This window comes from Columba livia, chromosome 1, assembly GCF_036013475.1.
Source record: "Columba livia isolate bColLiv1 breed racing homer chromosome 1, bColLiv1.pat.W.v2, whole genome shotgun sequence".
NCBI lineage: Eukaryota > Metazoa > Chordata > Aves > Columbiformes > Columbidae > Columba > Columba livia.
Window position 1 is genome coordinate 56663922 of NC_088602.1, and position 18767 is coordinate 56682688.

The 18767-nt window shown below is 35.3% G+C and overlaps 1 protein-coding gene across 17 annotated transcripts in view; it reads right to left on the minus strand.

Annotated features, from left to right (window-relative positions):
• The window catches only part of DOCK9 (dedicator of cytokinesis 9), a 124485-nt gene that overhangs the window by 65555 nt on the left and 40163 nt on the right, over window positions 1–18767 (minus strand). For all 17 annotated transcript variants that reach the window (XM_065057501.1, XM_065057475.1, XM_065057439.1 and 14 more), the window contains exons 3-9: window positions 15382–15471; window positions 13627–13709; window positions 12451–12520; window positions 8471–8566; window positions 7675–7809; window positions 4205–4379; window positions 2870–2937 (exon numbers count right to left, since the gene is read on the minus strand). In XM_065057501.1, the coding sequence (XP_064913573.1) occupies window positions 2870–2937; window positions 4205–4379; window positions 7675–7809; window positions 8471–8566; window positions 12451–12520; window positions 13627–13709; window positions 15382–15471 (717 nt within the window). The remainder of the gene's footprint in view (window positions 1–2869; window positions 2938–4204; window positions 4380–7674; window positions 7810–8470; window positions 8567–12450; window positions 12521–13626; window positions 13710–15381; window positions 15472–18767) is intronic.

Consider the following 18767-nt stretch of genomic DNA (forward strand, 5'->3'; position numbering starts at 1 on the left):
CCTGCTTTAGCAAGTAGGTTGGACCAGATGATCTCCAGAGGTCACTTCCAACCCCAACCATTCTGTGATTCTGTTATCTGGTCATAGGAGCAAGAGAGAAACTGTTTCAGCTAAAGCATCTTGAATAGTTTTAGATTCTTTGTTTTGTGAACTAAACAGAAAAAAAATATGCATTTTTGACTAAAAGATCAAGTGCAGCTGGTCAGAAGTCAGGAACTGAAAATGTATGGAGTCATTGACCCTGTCAACAGCACAGCTGCAACTCCATTCCATTTCCATTCTATTCCATTTCCTCATCTATAAAATGGTGACAATGTTTTCCTCAGGAAACACCGGAGGATGGAGCCAGGCTCTTCTCGGTGGCAAACAATGATAGGACAAGGGGTAATGGGATCAAGCTGGAACACAAGAGGTTCCACTTAAATTTGAGAAAAAACTTCTTCTCAGTGAGGGTGCCAGAGCACTGGAACAGGCTGCCCAGGGAGGTTGTGGAGTCTCCTTCTCTGGAGACATTCAAAACCCACCTGGACACATTCCTGTGTAACCTCACCTAGGTGTTCCTGCTCCAGCAGGGGGATTGGACTTGATCTTTTGAGGTCCCTTCCAATCCCAAACATACTGTGATACTGTGAACCCATAATGGTTATGGAGGTACCTAGGCACACAGATCATGATGGTCACATAGTTATTTAAGACAGAGGCCTAATTTGTCTTCTCTGAATATTAAAAACAAACAAACAAACAAAAAACAAACAAACAAAACAACAGCAAAAACAAACTAACAAACCTACATTCAACTCTTGGTACCTCAGTTACACATAAAAAGAACACGAAGTAGTCTGAACAGACAGACTGAGATTTGTGTGTACATCCATGCACTAAAGTGCACAATCCCACCTTTTTAGTTTATGTTACAAACTAACAGCTTTTGATAGAAAAAAAATGAATGCTTGGAGATGTATTCACAAGGGTTAAACCTTTCCTAGGAAGATTGTTTATTCCCTTATTGTCAGGTGCTCTACAATCACCCCTAAAGGAATTTGTCTTTTCTCATAAGGATATGAGGTCAGCTATTGTGAAAACCTCCTCCTAGAACCAACAAAAATAATAGAGCAAGTATAAACTCTTCTAAAAGAACTCTCGATGCCCTGAAAATCTTCCACTGGGGAAAAAAGAAACAAGCCCAAATAACAGCTGAAAAGACAATACACAAAAGAAAAGAGGAAACAAAAAACCCTCAAAACAAATGGCATGTTTATAAAGTAATCAAGTTAAGGCACAAAGAGTATATTAATGTGAATGGTCAGATTTTTCCCTGTACTTTTCACTGAAAAAAAGGCTAGAAACATATATTAGAGCAAATTATTTTGAAAGGTCATATTTAGTAAAGAAGAACTAGAATGGGAAAACCTTTCCCAAAAGCTTATTTTGCAGGAAACAGAAATTTAAATGGGTTGTAACCTTGGAACAAAAAAAGCCAGTGCTTAAAGAGCTAGGAAAAAAAATAACACTCTAGAAAAATACCTAGGCTTAAAGAGCTACGTGCTTCCAATCAGAAGGTTATGGAAACAGGAAGCAGCATTTGTAGTTCTAAAACTACATGCAGGTGCTGCAATCCTGAATAGAAGGAACCTAAGCATTCCAATAACTCTGACTATAAAGAAAGAAAAATCTTCCATACAACAAGAACATCTAAATTTTATATTTGTTTCTGGAATAATTTTTCAGAGCCTCATCTAAGTATGCTGTTTGATGCTTACAGTTCTTCCAAGGAAAACTTGATTATATGCACCGCAATCCAAATCAATTTCCAAATACAGCCACGGCTGGAGTTAGATTATCACATAATAGCTTTTTGTGTACATGTGCTAAATAGATTATGAAGCAGTAACAAAAAGAATTAAGTCAGCTGACCAATTTGGCTGCTAAATTCTGACTGTATCTTTTGATATGTTAGCTATTGTGATAGAATTTGTTGTATAGCTTGTTCTCAATTTATAAGCTGGACTTCCTTCAGGAGTAGTTAGTAGGTGAGACAGGTCCTCAGAAAAGAAAGGGGGAGCATTGCAGAGCACAGTCAAGCAGAACCGTTTCAAGACTGCAGGCTGTGCCACACAGAAGGACGAGTAAGGAAGTTACAGGAAGGAGTTTGGATTCTGCAGCTTCAATAGAAAAAGGTCACCAGCTCCAGTCCTTAGGTAATTTAACAAAAAGGTTTTCCTTAGTGAACTCACAAAACTTATCACAACACACAAGTCACTGATATAGCAGAAATAAAGCCTGAAAATGGGCTGAGGAAGAGTAACTTATTTTCTATTTACTTCGATTTGATTTTATCTTGTTTTATTTTATTCTTATTTCTACCACACTTCTGTGAGAACAACATTGAAAAGCAGGAACTATGGCAATACAGGAAGTATCCATGAACTTGCCAGCTCATTACAAACACAAGCATCCTAAAATACATTCACATGATCACCGCTATTAAGCTCCTCTGGACTTCTAACTATAAAAACAAAACCTGAGTTTAGCATAACTAGATTTCTATAGAAATACTTCTGCACTTACCTGCATGAAATAAAACAATGCAAAATATGCAAAGACAAACTGATAAAGTAATACAACATGCTGCTTTTAAACAGCATGTCAAGATTCATATAACCAACTTCAAGACAGTAGCTAGTTTGCTTCCAAGAGCAGAAAATGAACATCAGTAATCACATCTATTCACAAAACAGCTTTGAAGCTTTCACAGTGTCACACACTGACTGGAAGCCAGAAGCCATTAAGTTTCCTTTACTGAAAGTTCACATGGCTAACTTATGTTTATTACTTTATATCTTGAGTTGGAGTTTACAATATATATTACCTTGGCAATTTCAGGATAGTAGTTATCAAAACTACTTGATGAGCTTTCCAGTTTGCTTTGTTCATCATCTGAAAACACAAAACCACATATAAAAAAATTTACAAAAACAAATAAAAAACAAACAAACAAAAACCCCTAAGCTACTCACAATATGCCATGGCAGAAATGTTTCTGCTTTTTTTTTTTTTCAATTTTTAATCCTACACTCTCAAAAGTGATAATAGTTAAACAGGTTGTGGATGGCTGAAACATTTATTTCTAACCTTACCTAGAACACAGCTTTAATCTTAATTTTGATATCTGCATGGCAAAGGGGATACTCAATACATAAATTTACATTAGTCTTTCCACTATGCATTGTAACTTGACCTTAAAACAAGTTCTCTCTGTTCATTAGGTTCTCATTTCTACTCTCCAACAGTTACTGGATTTACAAAGCAACCATTCAGTCAGCTATGAGCATCTTACAGTTTTAAGGTCAATTGGGGCCCACTGACTAAAATGTCTTTCACAGTGCTACAGACCTCTTTTTTCAATTTACTTTTGTTGTATACATCATGTTTCATTCCAACAATCTTCAAAGACTGTGGTATCTATTTTTAAACTCCAATGATCCCTTTTGGCATATTGCGCTATTTATAAGCAGAACAACCTTCTATAACCTCTTCCAGGTTCTTCTGGGTATGCATATGCTTTGTCTCATACCAGTTGCTTTCCCCATTCGCTCTCGAAAGGAAAAATGCACAAGAGGACATCTAGACTATCCTTTTGTCACCAAACTATCAACTATACCTACATAACATTCCTTACAGATACCTGCCCTACCTATTCTTAAAGAGCTGCAACAGAAAAGATTCTACACCCAAGCAATCCATGTTAGTACTTTAGGGAAGTATTTGTGGTCAAGGAAGTTCCATCTAAATTTACAGCCACTGACTGCAACCATATTTCCTTATTCTTCCACCTACAGTGACCACTGAACAGATTATTCCATTTTCAGCAGCATTTTACACATTCCAAACAGTTTATCCTAAGTTTTCTCTTTTCCTTAAACTGCCTGGTTCTGATTTTTCATCGTGGGTTCTATTTTTCTAGACTTCTGACCAGTCTCATTATTCTCTTCTGGACTTAATTCAATTGGAATCAATACAGAACAGTGCTATTTTAATGCCAAAAGGTCAAACGTTCATCAGTTATAAGAGACAGTGAAAAGTCCTATAATTTTTATGACCAAATAAAAAAAAAAAAATAGCAACAATGAAGTATTTCTTTCCAAATGCATGTCCGCAGACATTGTCACATAACTGTATTTGCATTGCTAGAAACCCTACTTACCTTCGTGAGACTCTCCATTTCTCTTTTCTTGCATCGCAGCCTCAAAGTTAAGCTGCAGGATTTTGTTCAGAGTGTTTATCCATTCTTCCATTTCAAGTTCACTATCTGCAGCTAAAAGGTAACTACTCTTGTCTTGCATCTTGAGCTCAAATGCAAACCGTCTGACTTTATTGTTCTGTAAGAAAAAAGAAAGGATTGTAATATCTTTACATACCATCTACTTACAATCAAAAGAAGTTATATGTGTTTCAGATCTTTTAACAAAAATATATAGTTTGATATTTTGAACAAGTGTATCATAATTACTTTTTCCTCCTTGACACATAACCTTTTGAAGTTATTTGTACCACTGCAACAAGTATGAAAGATAACAGCCTGCTTTTTGGTTTCCCCTCGTCATTTTGCCTGTAATCATAAAAATGAAAATCCAATTTCCAAATATCAAGTCTTCGTGCACTCAGATCATCTAGAAGTGAAGCTAACTAATACCTACAGACAACAAAAAGCATGAAACCGTATTAATATTTGAGTGAGAATCATTTGCACATTGTGATTTTATACTGGAAGTTAAATCACAACCAGCCTCAATCCTGAACGCTCCAATATTGCTAGTCTTTAAAATATACATGAAGTTGGGAATTTATTCCTGCTTTGTTCCTCATGCACTATTGTCAACCTTTTTGCACAATTTAAATCAAGCATTATGAAGCTTGACTCACATTCCTGGAAATGAATTTATAAGCTTTAAATGAAAATTCTGTATTATCATCCATTTAGGTTTTTTTTTTTAATGATAATTTGTTAGAAAAACATTAAAATACACAATAAGACGGATTGTATGGTTGGGGTTTTGTTTGTTTGTTTAAATTAAATGCCAAATTGCATTTTAGTTTTGCTACAGCTCAGATTTTTCAATTAACACTACTGGTTGGCACAACACTCAGCTTTTTACCAAACATGAGTTCAGGATGATACAAACAAACGTATGGACACCAGATCTAAGGCAGCCTTACCAAGTAAAATGAGTTACTGAAGTAAACAAACAAAAAAAAAATCTTAAGAATAGTAACTTTTAACTTTCATAGTACAAAACTTCGACGTAAGTGGCACATACCACACTTCTTGACTTTCACAAATCACTGAATTAAAGCAACAATGCCCATATATATTTGTGAATATAGACACTGCATACATTATGTGAGTGCACTTCTCTGGGATGCAGAAATATTTCAGTACTAAAACAGAACAAAAAAAATCCCCAAACAGTATTTTGGGAATTCCTAGCTTTCATTTAAAATTTTAAGGTTGGAGGGGGAGAGGGGGCAGGAACCACAAAAAAACCCCACACACCAAAACAAAACAAAACACCTGTTGCATATATCCAGCATTCCTCTTACACAAGTACTAATGAAGGAGCATATTCTGCTCTATTCTGCTGTATCTTTAATGTCTGCTAGGGAAGTCAACATTTTTCTCTCATGCATCTACTGCCTTTGAAGAATAAGCAAGCATATGTACTAAACAAACTCAAAACAGAAATAAGAAATGCTATACAAATGCAATAGGAACTAATCCCCTCTCACCAAATAGACTTATTCTGAAAAAAGTAGTTTGATTCTGTGAACAACAGCTTGTAGGCATATCTACATAAGAAGAACAACGATTTCTATGATGCAGACTACTGTAACGTACAATGGTTGGGGTCTTGGAAAATAAAACAAGAAATTTCATCTTCTATTAAATGGAAATAAAATTTTTACTGTGTAGAGGCCACTTTTTGCTATGAGCTTCTAGATGCTAATACTACACCAATTATAAGTAAAACTATGAATAAAATAAGGTCAGCCAGAGAAGATACAGAATATAATATGAAAATAAAATCACACATCTGGAATAGGGCTATTATGTATAATATTTTGTAGTTCAAAACCTCTTATTTGCCCCTCACCAACAATTCAAGTGAAGAAAATAGCTATTTCCAAACCCTTTTATTCTAGACAGTGAAGGACTTCTCAGCTTCACAAAAGCGAGTATTAAGTGGTTAGAAATTATCAGCCCAAAAACCTTATTTGCAGTAGATCAATGGAAGATAGATAGATAGATAGATAGATAGATAGATAGATAGATAGATAGATAGATAGCCAGTGATATTCAGCTCTTCAGAGGTGTCTCAACCCATGGACAACACATTGCTGGCTCACGTTCATCTTGGTGTCCACCAGTACCTCCATGTCGTTTTCTGCCAAGCTGTTTCCAGCTGAGTGGCCTGTCCAGCGTGTACTGGGGTGCCTGGGGCTGACCCCCCAGCTGCAGGACATAGCACCTCCCTTTGCTGTGGGGCCGTTCTTTCATTCACAACTTCTGAAAATCTCAAAGTTTTCTGCCGATGTAACCTAGTATCATAGTGCCCAAAATAGTCTGTACCAGAGCTGCAGGCTGAGAACTAACTGGGAAACAACAGGGGCCAGAAAGAGCCCAGAAGATGGAGAATTTATATTATCAGAGAGAGAAGCACCAAAGCAGAGGAAGCTGAAGGAAAGATACATTTTAAGTGCCAGACAAAGACTAAAACTGCGTTTAGGAACCGCTTTGTTTGTTGGTTTGTTTTAAAAACACAAAGCAAACTCATTTCAGTGGGGTTGGCCAGGATTGTACCCCAAAGGCAAAACAATTTGTGTAACTCTGTACATACAGCTTGCAATATGATTACATTTATTACAGCTAGGAGACTTTCCATGCAAAGTATTTGTTAAATGTGTATCCAAAACCACTATTACAATATTTGGAAAAATATAATCCTCTGTAAATTTGAATTCAAGTTAACAAAACCCTAAAATCCAGGAGTTTTATCCAGGTATGCTGTGCCTAACAAAACAGTTACATGTTGTACTGTAAATACATAACAGAATCACATGAAAAAGAAATTAAATTAAAAATCTTTTCTTTGGCACTTGCTCCTGACAAACATTTTACCAAAGCCGTTAACTTTTTAAAATAAAGAAAAGCACGTAGAAGTAACATTATAAAGGTCAAATGAAAGCATCTGGAAGGGAGACTGAATTTAATACAATTCCCAGAACAAAAATCCCACACAAGAAGCTATGCGAAACATTTTACAGCTCATGTAAGCACAAAATGTAACTGAAATGAACTTTAATTTTATGTTGATATTACTTTGTCATGATTTAATATTGGGGTTTTTTGTGTATTTGTCTTAAAATTTTGTTTGACATTTTTGATAAATACTTGACATCAACTAGGAATGTATGTTCTTTTTAGAAAGGTTTTTAAAATTCAGCCTCTTGCCCTTTAAAATCTAGTTCACTGTTTTTGCAAAATGCAGCATGCCCAAATGTTCCTCTACATAACTTTTGTCAGATGTAGATAAATACCTGTTATCTGTATTTTTAAATAACATTTGCTATCAAATACTTAACTAACTGAAGAACAGGCAGAATAATTATAACTACCTGAACCACTCCCATGCATGAGTCTAGAAATATTGATCCTTTCGGTTCTTTCGATATTTTTTCATCTTTGTAGAAATTGAGATTATAGGATCCATCACCAAGCTGGATTAAGTGGAAAAATCTTCTTTTAAATGACTAGTGAAAAGAAAGGGGGGAAAAAATAATAAGTTATAACACCAGTGTTAATCAGCTTCATATTAGAAAATCCATGAGTTCTACTTACACACTACTTACAGAGCAGGTTATAGGAAATAAAGCTTTTATTTACACATAACTTAATCAGTATCCTCAGAAAACAAGACAGAAACCACTAATTAAAAAACAAACAAACAAACAAACCCCACCATACTTAAAAACCTACAGCAGGACTGTACCGTATTATTTGAAAATATTTTTGACCCACTGACAGGTATTTAACTCACTCTACAATATTGTACATAAGAGAGATTTATTTTTATAGCCAGAAGAATAAGTTTGTTTCTACATAAACAGGCAATACAAATAACAAGGTTGTATTACATAGTCTTTTCTACTAATAACACACCAGGCTTCAGTTAAGAAAATTATTTAATACACTGGACTTCTACCACATACTGGATTTTTAATGCATTTTTTCTGATCTGAGTAGAATGAAAGGAAAGTAAGATTTCACAGCTACAAATTACATAGAAGCTGCCCTCTTTCATCCCACGTTTTTTTAGAAGTAACCCACACACAAATTGACTTCTCAAAGGCACAACGACATTTCAATACTGGCGTTCAGTTTTCACCACATGTATGACATTCTTAAACTTACTCTCATCGTCACACTGATTGCACTGTTCATGTTGCCTTTGTACAGCCATCCTTGTTTTGTTATTCCACCCTTCTGAGACCCAAGAGATGCTGCATCCTGGAAATGAAAACAAGAAAAGAGTTAAGTTTTTCATCACAGTCTGAAATTGTTAGATTTCTTGAAAATTTCAGAATTCAGTTTTAAAAGATGGAATAGCTGTGCTCACAATGTAAAGATAATAATGCACTATGAGTCAAAGTATCACAGTATGTTTGGGATTGGAAGGGACCTCAAAAGATCATCTAGTCCAATCCCCCTGCTGGAGCAGGAACACCTAGGTGAGGTTGCACACCTAAGTGAGTCCCCGCTGAAATTCTATAGCTACCTAATTCCAATTATTTTATTTAAAGACCAGGCATGAGACTGACCTCAGCTAACTTTTGATAGGTAACTTGGCCACATACGTAAGCTTTCTCTATGCCCAGCAGACTGATCCAACCTCTAGATACCTAGATATCAGTCAAGATAAATCCCACTGAAACAGGGGAAAAAGGGAAAACTCAAAACATCTACTTTGCAAGTTTTTTCATAAATTCTAATCTTCCAGTGCAACAGAACAATGTAAACTCATGCTTACCAGAAACGTCAACCAAAATTTCTCAAATCACTTTGCTGTATATATTATATATTACTTCAAAGACATTACCTACTTAAGAATTTACAGCGAACTAAGTCTTGAATTCTTGAATTGGATATACCTTTTTAGAGATCAGAAGCAAAGCTTTCTGAAGAGAACAAGACGAAACTTGGCAGTAATGGCAAGTTCACAGACAGCATATCCAATGCCTGCACCACTCATCACACCCATCCTGCCCTCTGCCAGGTGATGGAACTTATTAACTACTTCAAAACCCATAGCATGTTAACAACTACCAAAAAGCAGGACTCTAGTATCCAAGTCGATCAAAATTACAGATTTATAATTGCTACTGAACAAATATTAAATCACCAGTTCAAGTCATTTTTTAGAGCAGTACCAAGCTGACTTTACTATGGTGCCCAGTTGACATAATCCATTTTGACATAACAAAAACATTAATGAATTAGACATGTAGGAAGATTTTTAACCATCCAGGAGAAATACTCCTGATAATTTATCATCCAAACATTCCAAATTAGCAGAGCATCCAGCTGAAAACAAACCGACAAAACTTCCTCAAGTGCTTCCAACTACTTTTCCTAATTCCTTTTCTCAGCTATTAATTGATTACATACGGGGGACAGAGTCATTAGTTCAACAACTGAACATCAAGAACAAATTTTGGAATAATGTGAATTAGTTTCTGGAACTAAATCAAGGAACATTCTGTAAAAAGTTAGTAGTTAATTTATTTACAGCTTTTTTAGTCTGTCTAGCTTGCATATTCATATTCATATGCACATGTGAACTTCAAAATATTGCAAACAGAAGGCAAAAGATGCATCAATCTGTTCCTTCAAAAAATCCATTCTGCTTGATACTATGGTAGTTTTACATATATTTATATAAATAAAATGCCCCACAAGCATAGACCAGAAATACTTCATATGCCCCAGTGAGTCTCACTGGCCAAGCAATACAGTCTACTTGTTTCATATTTTCAAGTCATTAGCCCCCACCCTTTTCTATTACCCAGATAACCATTTTTCTTGTACAACAATCAAGTTACAGAGACAATAACTTAAAACACTGGGTTTCTCATTATGATTCTCCACCTCCACTGGTGGGAGTTATCCCCGAGGAAAGGATGGTTTAAAACCACATTTACAAGTGTAAGATGAGCAGACGATGAGTTATCATCAAAACTTGGCACAAAACAACAAATGCTCTTCTGTAGTTTCACAAACCATATGTAAGATCACCTGACACGACAAGAATTCCTTCATTATCTGTGTTAACAAAAATTAAGATTTAGATCTATTAAGACTCTTTTTCCAGTTCCAGGTCTCTGAGGTGCAATTTCCCAACTCTGTTGAGCTGTGTGCTGTTTTCTAACAACAAAACTGACTGTCGTTTGAGCCTCTCTAGTTACACCATTTCTTTCTGTCAGGCAGAATTCCTGCCTAGAGCCAAAAAGCTACTGAATCTTTCCAGCCCATCACCTGTTAATACAAAGGAACCCAGAACCCAGTCATTAACACACGACTTTTACACTGAAAACACATTTCCTGTTTCCCACTGGTAAGTTAATTTCCTCACTTTTATTATTACTGCTGCACACTGTGCTTCGCTTTTTGTCATATCTTTCCCACAAACTCAGCCCCAAAGTTTACTTCAACAGCAACTGTTTCAACAAAAACAATTCCTTATCTTGATCCCATACCCCAGGCTGATTTAAAAATTCCATTTACAAACATCAACCTGATGGCCTGATAGCCCAAATTAGTTTTGGAAAGGTAATTCTCTCCTTTTTAACGGTGCAAGATTAAACTAATATTTATGTGGTTTTCCGTCGATTTTTAATCACTTGTAGCTTTTTGTTTTCTATAATTTCCTTAATAAATCAGCTTTCTTTAAAAAAAAAAAAAAAGGCGAAACAACAATAAGACCAAACTACTTTTAATCTAAGATTTGCATATATGCTTTTTGGCATATGAAGATGTTAATGTTTGAAAGAAAACACTCTTGCATTATTTCTTCCCTTGAGGAAAGAATTTATGGTCCCCCCACCCTATTCCCATGAAGCTCCCTTTTCTTCATAGCATGTTTTTTCCCTTGTGTTTATATTTGAAGTTCCTCAGCAAAGAGGCACAGAGCCCTTCTCCAGTGACTCTACCTCTGCATGAGATGGGACATCCCCGCCTGCTCTAACAGGAAACTGGGCACAAGGAAATAGGAAGTTGTCTTTGCTTAAACTTCCTAATAAAAAAGCCACACCACCTGATAATAGCCAAGCTATAGTTTTTCAGTGTTTAACTAACTATAACATCAGTATTTTTCCTAGTAACAACCACAGACAATCGTATTTCCATGTAGTTTTTTTCATGTTTAACTCACGGTTTTACAAAACACTTGTCATCAGAAATATTACGATAGTAAATAATGCCAAGTCTTTGTTATTTCAGTATAATGGAAAAGGTAATTATTCCCATATTACAAATAGGAAGATTTGGACACAGATGCATGAAATTATTTGTCCAAATATCACAGTGTGGATTTATAGCAGTACTGGAGAAACAGCACGCTGAGAATCTAGGGTTCTACCTGTTCAGATGTACTCGCCGGACTACTTTTCACATTTAATCCACAAAAACTTGTAAGGAACTACTTTTACTTCATATGCAGCAGTTCTGAATACAAGGAATTTAGAAACAAAGTGACTGTCAAAGTTAAAAACCACAAAAAAAAAGTTATTTTAATTATTTTCTGTGAGGCAAGAGTTCAAGTACTCGAAGGAAAACACCCACATTTAAACAGTCTTATGAAACAGGGTGTGGTAAAAATTAAGCAAATCACACAAATAACAGAAGCAGTTACTGAAAAAAGTCTTTGACATTTGAAACACACTTGAAAATTGCTTGAGGCTATACATAGCTCTGATTTCCCAAAGCCAACGACAAACAAGAAAATATATTTTGGTCATTTTTTTAAACTTGTGTTTCTATGAGGGATCTCCAGGTCTTATCTTATACTTAAATTTGTGACAAACTACTTTTAACTCACACTGTATGCTATATTGTCATGCACACTTTAGAGTGTGTCATGTCAGAACAGGAACACCTATGATTTTACTCAACTTCATGATTTAACTGCATGGAATATTTCTTCCTATATGCCTGTCTACACAGAAACAGTATAAGACAAAACAGAGTTTATGAAAGCTGAAGGATTATACATCACCAAGTATTAAAACTTGGGTTTCACCATGTGTCAAAACTTGTTCTACTCAAATGACAGATCTCTCCATACCCAATACTGGTCACCGAAAGCAAGAGAAAGCAAGGAATTACTATCATCTCACCTCATCTTTATCTGCTTCTTCATCCACTTCGTATAAATGAACTGGAAGCTTCTCTGGTTTTGTCCCTTTACTAGAAAAGAAAAAGCTTCTAAGATACTAGAAATTTTGTGATTAGTTACATATTTTATAGTTGCAAAAATAAAGATGTTATGTGCCTAACTGAAGAGGAAAATGCACAAGAATAGCTGAGTAAAACCATGTATTTTTCACAGAAAATTTTTCCTAAGCCAGCTATTTTCCTAATTTGCACATTTGCCCACAATCCGTCTTTTTTCTGCTTGTCACTGTCCTTATGTATAACTGAAGAGAACCAAATGTCTTCTCATTCACTGCACTTCTAATATCTTAGGAGCAAGAATTCATACCTGTGACCATTGGCTCCTTTTAGGACAATGCATTTATTGAAAATCCTATTGACTCACATGGTTTCTTTTCAGGGCAAGTAAAAAACAGGTACTGACTTTAACAAAACCTGTGAATATATCAGGACTTCTCACAGGGAAAGCAAGTTATTTCTTAACTGATAGATGAAGGACAGTAGGTAAGTAAGACACAGATCTTCCAGAGTTGTGCGATTCAGAGTATTCAGCCACTCTTAAAACCACATTTTAAGTTAAGGATCTAATCTCTATACTCTCCTAGAAAATTTTGAAAAAGTTGGAAAAGATTACTTGAGCAGATGGTTTAGAAAGTCTGTACTAGATGTAGATGAGGGTTTTGCTTTGAATCATCCTGTGAAAATCTGCAGTAGTTCAAACACTTGCTCTGACCATCTCAGTTCAGTTCTGTTCCCTAAGCTCAGTTCCAAAAGCTGCCTTTGAAGCTACAAAAACAGGATATCGCCATTTTAGTTTCATCTAAACATCGGTTTGTTTTAGTTATTGTACTTACATTCACATTGTCAATGATACAATTTCTTGTTTTGACCTGCCTATTAAAAAGGCAGTGCTATCTTTCCAGAAAGTGGTTTAACAAGATTTTACACCTTCAAGTTCATTAATATAAATTCCATCCAACAAATCCTTGTCACCTCTTCTGACTATTAAACATTGATAAAACATATTTCAATATACACATCAGACACATTAATACATTTCTGTAGTACACACTTTTATGTTAAATAAAGTTCCTTCACACATTCAAAATCTTTATTATAACACTATATAACACACTTACTTTGGAAGCTGTCGAAACTCTCCTGAGTAATCTTCGTATCTGTAGTTAACAACATGCCAGTCTGAATTGTAGGTTTTGATGCACTGTTTTAATGAAACCCAAATATCAGTATTAACTGGAAGTGGATTAACAGCATTTCCTACACACACACACACACATAAAAACCTCTTAAGATATGGCTGTTTATAAACTACTACAGCCACATGTTGATCTCTGAAAATTCTGTACACTTCCCTTCTTTTGCAATACAGCTTTTTGCAACAAGTGATATGTTTTAACAGGATACTATCATCTTGTAGACAAGGATTTCACAAAGCCAGAAAATGGTGCGTATACTCAACACCTAGATAAACCATCTTCAGTTGTCTGAAAAGTTAAAGCAGCATTTCGCTGGAGCTGAAAACATGACTGCACCTTTAGAAAACTCAGCATTAAAACTGATAAGTTATTAAAATAAAATATTCAAGTTCGCACATACTGATACAGAGAAATTAAAAACATATTTTCCTTAAATTTATACTTGTAGCGCAATTAAATTAGTATTTAAATATAAACTGCATGCTTGCAGCTGTTGAAAAGCAATTATGTCACTACATTCTGGTCTAGATCACAGGAAATAGCATTTTACTCCACCCATATTGCTACAACATGAAAGTGCCGATCTATCTTGGCTCTGGCCAAAGTAACATAAAACTGACAAAATCTGTTGCCAGAAACGATAGGGTACAAAGTTTTATGTGTTCCACAAACAGACTTGCATGTACACAAGCGCAGCATCTAATAATTCAAAACTATTTTCTTTGCATTTCAAAATACGAATTTAGTACTTGCCAAGCAATTCTTTCTGCAGAAAGCTATTAAACTTCATGAATTACATATAATACGCCTCTCTCCTTTTCTACCTTCTTAAAATTTATCTTAGAACTGTTTACATTAGATATTAGGGGTACGTATCACTGTGGGTAAATCACTTTGAGGTTTAAGGCAGATTCAGCTATTTGAAGCTCTTTCAGTTCGCTTGGAATTACAAGAGACATTTATTTGTTTCAGATGATAAATATCAGCTTGAATATATCAGTAGAAAACCAGTAGATAGTATGAAGAGAGACAAAAATCTTAAAACGTCTTCCTACAGGACTTCAACAAGACACTAAATAAAACACAACATCACAGCCAGAACCAAGGAAATGCCAACATAAGCAAGCAATTATGAGTAACTTCAGGTTTGAGGATGTTTTCTTCTACATATAGCATACAAACTGAGCAGTTATAATGAATTTTGGCCTCTACAAGTGTGAGAGTTATGAATATGTCTGTTCCAGTAAACTGCAAAATATTATTATGAACACAGTAAGAATGACTGATGTGAAACACTTTATCAGGGAAAAAAAGGTCTCATTGATTCATTTAGATTTACTATTGGTCCCCATATTATGTATTGAAATCACATGTTCATCTGAGAAAGCCAAAAGCATAAAGAAGGTGGGGGAGAAAAATCTGCAAAAGCCAATTACACAAACAAAATCATTCAGTTATCCTGTAATCCTTCTTTTCCAGCCACCAATGAAAAAAAATACTAGGTTTTCCTGAAGTTTTCCCTTGAAATCATTGACAAGTAAATGGCAATAAACATTTAATATTTTTTTCAGGGCTTTATTTCCTGGTTTTTAAAAGGTAAATGAAGCAGAAGAAAACCAATTCAAATATAATATTGCTGTTACACACAAAATTGTCATATGCAATTCCAATTATTACCTCAGTTACAAACAAGCTTTGAGCTTCCTTCTCTGCGTTTTCAGGAACTGTTGAATGGATGTATCGACTCTGCCGTTTCAATAATGCTGTCTGAAAAACAACAAAAACAATTCATGAAACTTGCAATGAAAGGAAAGATGACACATTATGGCAACGCTCAGTTATATAACTATGACTAAGACAGAAGCTCAGCAGAAAACATTCTGTGAATACACCGTTTCAGAATAGCCAATTAATGAGAATTTGCTTTCAACGATTAGCAATGTGTTCCTTCTTTCACAGCAAGGGTAAGATTAGAATCAGTAAGAAATAGATGCCATGCAAAAGTGTTTTCCTGTATTTCATCAACATGGGCAAGAAAATACTAGTAAAAGTAATTCCACCATGACAACAACTTAACTCCAATATTTTGAAGACAGACATTAGGGTAGTGTTATTACTGCACACAAAAAATATTACTCAAGAAAAGTAACAAACCCACACCAAAATGAAAAGAGTATTTCAACTGCAGATCTCAGCTGGCAAAAAAATTAAGACTAGCACACTTAAACTGAAGGTTTAGCAAGAAGGGCATGGATCACTGAAATATAAGTTTCAGTCTACCAGAGGCTGTGTCTCAAGTCAGAATTTGTTTTTATCCTATGCCTGAGTTCAGTGAGGAATAGAACAGCTGCCAGAGAGAAGAAATCTCTCTGTGACCATGAAATTCTGCTTCTCAGACCAATGCTAAAGTAAGCCTTCGGGTATGTGAAATTTGTGAGTGTAAAAGACAAAAACTTTACAAAATCTTCCAGACCACAAATTAAAGTAACTGCACGGCAGGAGAAGTTATTCCGCACCATGTGGAAAAGAATCTCACAGCTTAGGGCATCTGAGATGGATAAATGAGTTTGCACAGCCTGGACCTGGAAGGGGGTTGGGGTCCCTCAGCTGTAAGCTGTACTCCACACACTGCAGCACCAGGAGGGAGCAGAGAAAAACGTGAAAAGAAAAATACTCCACATATTAACAGTCAAAAAGAAAGGGTACGTAAGTACATCACCTTGACTTATCTCTGTTGAAAGTTTGATTGAGAAGATGACTATTTCTGTCATTACCAAAGCCTCACCCCATTATCTGGGGAACGTATTTGAAGCTACAGTATCCAAGCATAGTGAATATTTAAAGGAAAAAAAAAATAATCCCATACTCATGGTCATCTCATTAAACTAGTCCAGAACTCTGCTGAAAAGCAACTACACTAACTGCTTGGGTGGGAGAGGTATTAAAAGCAAAAACCACAAAACCAAAAATATTTAATGGAACCAACAAATCTTGAAATATAAAGTTTTAAAAAAAAAAAAAACTGCAAGAAGATACTCATTCATATAAGAATAGAATTCAAGAATGAAGTTTTATGTATTCTAGAAATATATTCCTTATTTGAAACCACACTAAGTTTTAAAAATCTGTTTTCACAAGCTATGGGAAGAAAGATTATTAAAAGCATTAAACTACCTTATAAGAGCTAAAAGCCAGAATGTCTAGATTGTCCTCTCAGCCTGAAACAGTTTGATATTGGATAGGAAATTATTTATAGTTTATATAGAATAACATATTACATGTAATGTAATATATTTTCTATCAGCATACAGGTAGACTACACTTCTAAAAAAAAATATTATTTTTAAAAGCCCCAGAGACCGGGGCACTTTCCATGCACTTTTCATGAGAAAACCATGAACTCATGAATCACGTACAACCACTATAGTGAAATCCGGTAAAACTGAACCAGCAGTATGTACTGCTGGAACGTCTGCTGCCTTTTCCTGCCACGCAATTATATATATGATAGTAAGGGTTTTTTCTAGCCTTCCACACATAAAAGCTGTTTATCTTAGTACTGTAGCAAGATCAGTGACAAATCAGGAGAATTTGATTTGTTGATTTTGCCCATGTTAGTAACAGTGTTAATGCATGCTGCCTCTTTCTCAGCTCACCAATCAGCAGCAGTAGTTCATCAGAGAGCTGGGAAATTCAAGGATCAATATGCTTTGATTCAGAGCAAATTCCTAAAAATAATTACTAAAGCAACAGCACCTGTATTTACCTTTATTTCTGCAAAGTTGCCATAATATCTGTTTTCAGATGTACTTAACTTGCATTAACTAAAAGCCATGAGCTTTACGTGAAAGTGTGCTAAATCTGTATGGCTCAAAACCAAAAGTAAAAAAGGTAAAACGATGTCTAAGCTAAGCACAAAAATGACTTCAAAATAACAGTGGGATCACTTTGTAATGGCATATTTAATTTGGGTAGGAATGTGCCCACATTGTATTTGCTGCAAGTAAACTTACAGGAAATATTTATTCCAATACATGATAAGAATGGAGGTAGTACTCAGAAGTTAGGTATCATGCAATAAAAGCATTGAGATACAAGGTATCTTATTGTAAAGTAATCATTAGTAAAGTTTTCTGTTAAGGTTTCTTTCAATAATTTACCTATTGTGCAGCTAAAGTAAACCACCAGTTTCACAGTCATAGAGCATATGATTTGAATGTCACCCACGAAAGTGGTCTCCATTAAACTAATGCTATTTAGTTATGAAGCCATCTCACTATTGAGTCAATTATTGAAATTCAGGTGGCTTGGAATTATTATAATAAGCCATGAGGATGCACAAAATTGGATACAAGAATACACAATGGATATAAGTCATTAAAGGTTATGAAAGAGAATACTTTCTTCTCAGCAAGAGGCTAGAAAAGGTATAGCCTTGAATGACTGACAGCACTGTAATGGAGAGTAGCTAGAACATTAACAGATGTTCCAATGGGTGGCAGGAAGGTGGTTCTATCATCTTGAATAAACAAACACACTTTATGGGGACCACAATAAAAACAAAACAACAACAAAAAATCAGCTAGAAATGAACAGACTACAAAGCACGAAGGTACTGATAGTTTAGACAGTCCAGTTACTAGAACGAAATCCAACTATGATGTTAACAGCAAAAAGGACCTGCAAACACATGACTGTCCCTATAAATTTGATGAGAACAAGTTATGGAACAACCTGATTAGTGAATTCAGTGCAGAAAAATTAGAACATGTGTTAGTGAAAAGTGAATGAAACAGTCTTGAAATGGTAATTTAAAATACGATCCATTATGTAGAGAGAAAGTTGCTGATTAAGAGCTCTTCTGGAAACTACAGAAAATCAAAGCTTGCTATTATTTGGATATAATAGCATCAAGGTAGATGCAAAAACTCCAAAGAAAGAAATTACAAGCCTACTTATGTGGATTGGAAAATCAGCATGAAGCAGGACAAAAATCACACTTTTCTGAAATGCAAAGGAGCTGCTACCAAACACATACATAAAAGGACAGAAAAGAGGATTCA